An 8320-nucleotide genomic window follows, 5' to 3' on the forward strand; every position below is an offset into this window, starting at 1 on the left:
TTTGATGGTTGGGGTTCTTTGTTGTGATACATTTGATGAATAAGAGAAAAATGTGACCTGCCCATCAGGGAATTTGGCTGATTGATGCATCTTTATTCTTCACCTTCAAATGTATTTATTTTTCCAACTAAAAATTGTGTTCTGGCTTTACTGAGCATTTCAGCCCTGTTCCCTGAAATAAACCCACATTGAATTGTTTCATCTGGCCCCAAGCATCCATCCTTGATGAACCCTTACCTGCTTTGTTTGCATCAGCTTCACTTAGCAGTAAGGTTTACCTATGATCTTAAGAATTCTCACTAGTGTTTGCAATTTGTGTTGATGGTTCAACAGACCCTGCAGGCAGCTTCTCCTCACTTCCATGCACACTGTCTTCATGTGCAGCTACTGGGACCTTGGCAGCCAGGCAGGCTCCACCCCTCAGTCTGGACTGCTGTATAAAACCCTGCCCTGCTCAGTGTGTCTCAGAGCAAAGTTTAGGAAGTGTGAATGAGGCCAGCTGAGACAGTTGTCTCTAAAGAGAAGACGATAAGTGGGGCGGAGGTGGATTTATTTATTCAGACTTAAACTTATTATTTCCTCTTTTGTGGATTACTTGGAGCTAACTCACTGGGATTTAAAGGATACTGTGTTTTCACTGAAAGCTATGGTGGCTTACGATGAAGTGGGTAGCTTGGTGCCTATCAAACGGACTCTGCAAGTGATAGACTGTCAGAACCAAGCCAACAAGGAATCAGAGGTAAGACAGAAAGTCAAAGAATAATGGCTGATACTGCAGTTCCTCTGTAAATGGTTGGCTGGGGCTGCTTCACATGAGGTCATATGCGTGTGTCCTGTGTGAGATTGAAAGCAAATCAGTGCCTAACCCTGGTTTTATCACGCTGGTGCACAGAGACTGTACATGTGTATGAGAAGAGACTTTGACCTATGTGCCTTCAGCGTCTGTGTAACTCAAAGTTTATTATTGTTTCTGAGTTGTAAACTTTGTGTATTCCAAGTGCTCCTATTGAGCTGGATCCCAGCAGGCAGCTCTGTCTTGGTGGGATACAGTGAGATCAGGAGTCAGCATACTGAGAGCAGCACAAACAATGAAGCAGCAGGAGGGTTTTTTTCACTCTATAACCAAAAAGTAGTAGTAGCTTTCGACCTTTGACATCTGAAGGCAAAGTGTGTTATCTCTGCTGTGAATCTGGCCTGGCAGCATAAAAGCATTACTCACCCAGCATCTAAACACACTGGTGTTTGAAAACCAGGTGCTTTTTTGTAAAAGCAGTAAAAGTCATCACTCCAACCTCCACGTGAGGTTTCATTAACAGTAAATAGCTTCATAAAGGGCATGCTTCAAATCACATTATGATGCAAAGCCTGTTCTCACAGAATTGCTCAATTTAAAACAGTTTTCAATAGCTAACCTTTCCAAAGCTTTCTTATCAGCTCAAGCTGTTCTGTAATCAAACCAACACATCTGTTGGTTAAACTACGGGTTACATCAAAGGGCTATACAGGAAGAGATGTTCACGAGGCTCTAATCTTAGGTTGGAGGTGTAAAGAGAGTCTGGGTTCATTAAGAAGATATTGAGTGGCATTGTTCCTCTGATAGTATCTACGCGAGTTGAAAAAAACAAGATATGTTGCTGCCTGGATCCAGCCTAACAACTTGAAACTGCACAGTTAGACTGACAGGAATAGCACATTTTCTCTGCCTGTGTGGACCGTTTCACTTTACAGATAACAAAGAGCAGGACTAGTGGTCCTTTGTTATTCTGGGGCCTCTTTCCAAAGGACAGGAAGGGCAAAATGCTCAACACACTTTTCTAATATAGACTTTAGAAAGCCCCCACTTTTACTCTTACTGTTGTTTTTATCTCTTTGTTTAGATTTCAAATATATTTTTATGATATGAAAAGGTTACAAATTAGAGGCCAGGATGTCTGAACTCAAGAGGCCACACACTACAGTTAAAGATGCAGCATCTCTTTGTAGTCGCTTTCCAAAAGTGGTCTAAGTTCTCAGGGATCTTCGCAAGAACTCAAACCACAGCAGACTGTGTGTCAATCACAGCCACCGCAGACTGAGCTGATCTGTTCCACAGCTGTGTCTGTATCGCCCAGAGCCTCAATGGCTGCAGTGTTTCCCACATTCACTAAACCAAGGCAAAAACCCACTTGGTCTGAGTCAGGAGAAAAAAAAAAACAAGGACCTTGTGGCAGTTCAGCACTTAATCAAAAAGAGCCCATGTGAAGCTCTGAAGACCGTTGTTGGTTTTGCTGGGCTGGGATTTCTTAATTGTAAAATGATTCTTATACCTGAGGCTTTCTTGCTGTGATTTTGGCAGCTGGCTCAAATCATTACTGCACTTCTTGGGTTTTTTGATTCCTTCATCCTGTTGTTGTTGGAGTAGAGCCAAACAGCTCTTTCATTTCTATTAGCCTCAGGCTTAGGTGAGGATAGGGGGGTGGTCACCTGGCCCAGGTGTAGGATTGCTCTCACGCAAGGTTTGTTGGAGAGCTTGTCTAAACTTGCAATCATTAACTCTGCTGTGCACCCCCTGCCACACTGCACTGTGCAAAGGAGGTAGGGTCTCTTGGTTTACGATGGCTGCTGATTTGTCTGAGCCACTCTACCACACTTCAGCCAGGCCAATCTGCACTGGAGTAGTAGTTGTTGTCAGGCCAGATAGTGGCAGAACGTGCACAAGGAGGGGCACTGAAAAGACAAGAAGTACGGTCCTGTACATTCCTGGCATTTCTCCAGACCCCCCACCTCAGCAGATGACCCATCAGAAGGTTCTTTGTGTGAAGGCTGGCTTGACCCTCCACTCCTCACATGATGGAGCCAACAGCTGCTGGAGCTGCTTCCTCCACAGTATCTTGTCTGTCTGCATGCAGCTCAGTTCTGGCTCCAGAAACTCCTCTCCCTCCCTGCCTAGGATCAGCGAGCAGAGTGCATTATAAGGATTTATAACCTGAACTGATGCACTTTGTCAATAGTAATTCACAAGAGAGTTTCCTGCTGAGGTCTCACAGTTAGCAGGGCTGATTGAGTCATTCAGTCTGCTGCATGCTGAATGAATAAAGCTGCAAGAAAACCACTGCCAGACTAACCTGCTTCCTTTCATCTCTTTTTTTTGTCAGGAACCCAGCAACAAGCGTGTCCGTCCACACGGCAGGGTGACGTCGCTAGCTAACCTCATCTCTCCGGTTAAAAATGGGGCCGTCCGGCGCTTCGGCCAGACCATTCAGGTAAGCCCTTGTGACATCCGGCAACAAGTTCACTCTGCGTGTGAGGGACTTCTAGCAACATTGCTGACATGTGGCATTTACCCTTTTTTCTGCACAGGCCTCTTTCCGGAGTGATGGCAAGTCATCGGGTGTGCCCCAGAAGCCTTGCAGCAAGGCAGCGGCCCCCACACCGCCGAAAAGACGGAACAGCACCTTGTGGTCGGAGACATTTGACATCAGCCAGAAGGGAACCATTTCAACACAGGAGATCAAGCGCCAGGAGGTGAGATCTAGTTCTGAGACACAGAGATGCTGTAAAGGGACAAGATGGTCTAAATGCCTATGCTTAGAAATCCCGACAGGAAGGAATTCTAGTCATGTACCAGACAAGTCTCACAAGTCCCTGTAGTATTTGTCTGAAAGTAGTTAACTCCAAATCGCAGCCATCCAGGCCTCATTTCCTCGTCTCTGTAAACTCACATAAACCTGACAAGCCAAGAACTCGTGCCCAAGCGCTCTGTGTTTGTCCTTTGAGTGTCAGACATGTTGGCCCTCAGCCTGAAACATTCCACTTTGGAGAATTTAAAACAGAGAGGGCACAAAGCCAGGTAGTCAGTCAGTCAGTCAGAAAGCTGACTGCAATCATAAGCTTGCACTGCACTGTTGGATTCAGTCTGATGGCTGTTACTTGCTCTGATGGAATGGTTTGTTAACAGAGAATCTGTCTCTGTCTCCCTCTTTCTCTCTTCAGGCCATATTTGAGCTGTCCCGTGGAGAACAGGACCTGATTAAGGATCTCCAGCTTGCACGCAAGGTTTGTTCTTTTGAAAAGCTTTCAGGCAGAGGGAGTACAACTAAAAGCAAACATATTAAATCAACCTCTGGCAAGCCATCTATGCAACCGAGCCAGGAGCTATAAAAAGACCAAAATTGTTCCTCCGCTTTTGCCTCGGACCCCTAAAGCTCCTCACTGAGCTATTCTTAGAAGCTGCTGCGCTCAACCTGGCTGGATGTTGAAAGCTGACCCTCCTGGTTTATCTCTCCTGCAGGCGTACCATGACCCTATGCTAAAGCTCTCCATTATGTCTGAGGAGGAGCTTACGCACATCTTCGGCAATCTGGACGACTACATCCCCCTGCATGAAGACCTGCTGGCCCGGCTCTCAAAAGCCACAGGGTCGGATGGGACTGTGGGTCAAATAGGACAGATTGTCATCAGCTGGGTAGGTGTCCTCTATTGAAGTTTTAATTGATTCTGTCCAAATGTCTGGTTTTTGGATGACGATCATTAGCTAAAGCATCTCTACTTCTCCTAAAGCTACCCAGGCTCAATGCCTACAAGGAATACTGCAGCAACCAGCTGGCAGCCAAGGCCTTGCTAGACCAGAAGAAGCAGGATCGGCGGGTGCAGGACTTCCTGCAGCGCTGCCTTGAGTCACCGTTTAGTCGGAAGTTGGACTTGTGGAGCTTCCTGGACATCCCACGCTCTCGTTTGGTCAAGTACCCTCTGCTACTCAAAGAGATCCTCAGGCACACTCCACCAGGCGATCCAGACATCCGCAGCCTGGAGGAAGCAGTAAGTACCAACACCTGTATGTCACAGGAAACGGCATCATCTGTTATATCTACTTTTATCATAACCTGCTGCTCTTTGGTGTTTAGATCACAATCATCCAAGGCGTTCTCTCCGACATCAACATGAAGAAGGGAGAGTCGGAGTGCCAGTACTACATTGAGAAGCTAGAGTATCTGGACGACAGGCAGAGAGACCCTCGCATCGAACAGTGCAAGAGTCTTTTATGCCATGGGGAGCTGCGCAACAAGAGTGGCACGGTTAGCAAAACAGTTCATTCATTCCCACTCAATAACGCAAGGCTAAAATTAATTTTGGAGGGGATAGAACTCTATTAGTGGTCAAAACCAGAGATCTGTTTTTAATGCTTTTCTGATGTTTTATTGATTGCAGAAGTTGCATGTGTTCCTGTTCACTGAGATTCTGGTCCTGACCCGACCAGTCACCAGGAATGAGCGACAGTGCTTCCAAGTTTATCGGCAGCCAATCCCGGTGCAGGATCTGGTGTTGGAGGACCTGCAGGATGGAGACGTCAGAATGGGCGGCTCTTTCAGAGGAGCTTTCAGTAACTCAGAGAAAGGTAAGCCTTGAGTCACAATGTTTTAGCTCTAACTGCAACAGATGTACTCATGTATCAGCCAGATTGGACACGGCCAATTGTCCCCGGACCAGTTCTGATCGGTGAATCGATCAGATACAGAAAAATCAGAGTTCTCTTTTTCTCTGTTTTGTACACGTATCAAAACTAAGACTGTACACACATCAACCAAAAGCATATACTTTGATAAACTGTTTTAAGTTTAATACAAATCTGATAAAGGTTAAAAACATTTTGATGTCTTTGATGCATACTTGGGGACAATCTTGTAATTCCTGTATTTTCTTTGGTTCCAAAAATATTAACTCTTAAAGCGCACATTTGTTATATAATAAATGTGAACCAGTCAAAATTGGAGCCTTATTGATGCATCTCTAGTGACTGTCCATAAGTGGTTTACGTTTCATCACTAATTCTCAATTCCTGCCTTCTCCGCAGCTAAGAACATTTTCCGTGTCCGTTCACAAGACCTGAACCACTCACAGTCCCACACGCTGCAGGTCAACGACATCTTCCACAAGCAGCAGTGGCTCAACTGCCTTCGTAGTGCCATCTCTGTCCACAGGCCCCACGGCGAGTCCCCTACACAGAATCCTCACATGAGTGACGTACACACCAAGCGTCGCATGTCCTCCGCCTCCGCTATCATCCACCTGGAGGAGCCGGATGAGAACTGCCCACGGCAGACCTCTCAATCCGCACCAAGCTCACCCTGCAGCAGCATCACATCCAGCTCTACTACATCGTCACTTTCCTCTAACTCCTCCTCCTCCTCAGTGGCCTCATCGCTGTCATCACCGCTCTTCTCCTCATCATCACTCAAAAGCAAAAAGGACAAGAGGTCTCTGTGTTCCTTAGGGAAGAGAAAGGAAACGATGGTGTGAAGTGAGCAGGAGAGAATTGACTGACTGGACACTTTTTTGTACATAAAACAGAACAAAGAGCGTAGGACTTTATTTATGTGTGTCTGCATGTGTTTGTATTATTCCAACAGTGTTCTGTGTTTCTGTCCTCTTCGGCAGCTATGTACAAGTGCATCCCATGTATTTTGGAAAAAACACATGATTTGCTTTAAAAGGGAAGTATGGTGAGAAAAAAAAGCCAGACTTCACACATCAATCTGCGGATTCTGTGAAGATCGAGGTTTTAATCCGGTTCTGTTTACTATTAATTTTATGTTTAAACTGTATTTTAGACCTATTTTGGGGCTAATTAACATTTTACATTTTTTATATTCTAAAGCGTTTTGTAGTTTTTGTAGGTATTGTAAAGCAGCACTGTTTCAGCTTTGTTTTATCTTGTTAAGGATGACGATGCACCACACAAAGCTACAAATGAATCTGGGGACAGACTTTATTTTGATACATTCCTGAAACGACAGATTGTGAATCCTGAACGCTGTTGTATTTACTTGCAGAGGCATTAATTTAAACCCAGAACAGATCTTAGTTTCTAACTACGAACCACAGCAATAACAATCAGAGATATATTCAAATCAAATGAGATAAAATGATGAGTTTTCTTTTAAAACTAAATTTTGAACTGAGCCATGTTGGTTTTTTAACTGACTTTTTAGAATGAAACAAATCATTTTTCAGTGTATAATCTTGAATGGAGCTTTATTTGTGGACACTGCGTGCAGCATCCTGCATGTATCTGTCCTTCGGGAGAACAATGGAATAAGGAAAAGAGTTGTTTTAAAAGTGAGTGGCATTGTGATGTAAACGAAGGCATGATGGGTAAAGTTTTGTTTGGGAACTGAAGCAGATCATCAGAGCATGATATGGAACTTCAGCCAACCAGGTGAAGGTGAAATATTGCTTGAAGATGATAGATGTTGGAAGATAGAAGAAACTGTGAATGATGGAAAACGTACGTAGGGGAAAGTAAAGGATAGAAGGTTTTTGTATGTGTGAAAAAGGATGTTTTGGTTGTCGAGATGTAAACCAAAGAGGAAGAGGCAAATGTTCTGCCTTGAGTTTTTATGTAATTAACAGAACAATAAAGATCTGTGTAAGAAAGTGAACTTTGGATTTAATGTTTTTTTATATTTATTCTGGCTTTACACAATACAACATATTCCAGATTTTTTTAAATACAGAAACCTGAGTTTTTTAAATATACAGTTGTGTTGAAAATATTAGTAGATAAATATCACTAACCAGATTCGCTGTCATTCATCTTCTATACCACTTATTCCATAGTGGGTCACAGGGGAGCTTGTGCCAGTCTCCAGCAGTCTTCAGGCGATACAAATTATTTCTACAATAAATACATGTAGGTGTAGGAGAGTAAATCAACAGACTCAGCAGTCATTCAAATGCTTGCTAATTCTACAGGTACATCTAAAAAAAATTGAATATTGCTTAAAAGTCCAAAAGTCATCTCAGAAAGTGAAATAATAAATATTATAGAATCATGACACATAGAGTGATATATTCCAAGCCTTTGTTTCTTGTAATGTTAATGATTATGGCTTACATGTAAAGAAATCCCAAACTCATTGTCTCAGAAAATATTAATACTGTGAAAACATTCATTATTGGACACTTATGATGTCACGACCTAATCAGTTAATTAACTTAAAACCCCTGCAAAGGTTTCCTGAGCCTTTAAACAATCTCTCACCCTGGGTCATAGGTTACACAATCATGGGGAAGACTGAAGACTGGACAGATGTCCAGAAGACAGTCATCGACACCCTTCACAAGGAGGTTAAGCCACAAAAGGTCATTGCTGAACTGGTTGTTCAGAGTTCTGTATCCAAGCATATTAACAGAAAATTTAGTGGAAGGAAGAAGTTCAATTCAATCCAGTTTTATTTATATAGTGCCATATTACAACACATGTCGTCTCAAGGCACTTTACAAAGTCAATTCAATCGAATCATACAGATTTTAAGTCGGGTTCATACATTCCAATTAATCC

At 43.4% G+C, this 8320-nt stretch overlaps 1 protein-coding gene across 1 annotated transcript; it reads left to right on the forward strand.

The window, feature by feature from the left end:
• The first annotated feature begins 465 nt into the window (after positions 1–465).
• Positions 466–7418, forward strand: net1 (neuroepithelial cell transforming 1). Its single transcript, XM_047389070.1, has 9 exons — positions 466–739; positions 3135–3242; positions 3340–3504; positions 3973–4035; positions 4271–4444; positions 4540–4797; positions 4884–5054; positions 5188–5374; positions 5831–7418. The coding sequence occupies exons 1-9, from the start codon at positions 647–649 to the stop codon at positions 6274–6276; spliced, it is 1665 nt and encodes a 554-aa protein (XP_047245026.1). The 5' UTR covers positions 466–646; the 3' UTR covers positions 6277–7418.
• Positions 7419–8320: the final 902 nt, after the last annotated feature.

The sequence above is a fragment of the Girardinichthys multiradiatus genome, chromosome 17 (assembly GCF_021462225.1).
Source record: "Girardinichthys multiradiatus isolate DD_20200921_A chromosome 17, DD_fGirMul_XY1, whole genome shotgun sequence".
Classification (NCBI taxonomy): Eukaryota; Metazoa; Chordata; class Actinopteri; order Cyprinodontiformes; family Goodeidae; genus Girardinichthys; species Girardinichthys multiradiatus.

Excerpts from the sequence above, each read along its gene's own strand:
- net1 (XM_047389070.1), top strand. The coding sequence starts at position 647 with ATGGTGGCTTACGATGAAGTGGGTAGCTTGGTGCCTATCAAACGGACT. Across the intron at positions 3,243-3,339 it reads GCTTCGGCCAGACCATTCAG|GCCTCTTTCCGGAGTGATGG; the intron begins GTAAGCCCTTGT and ends TTTTCTGCACAG. Across the intron at positions 3,505-3,972 it reads AGGAGATCAAGCGCCAGGAG|GCCATATTTGAGCTGTCCCG; the intron begins GTGAGATCTAGT and ends TTCTCTCTTCAG.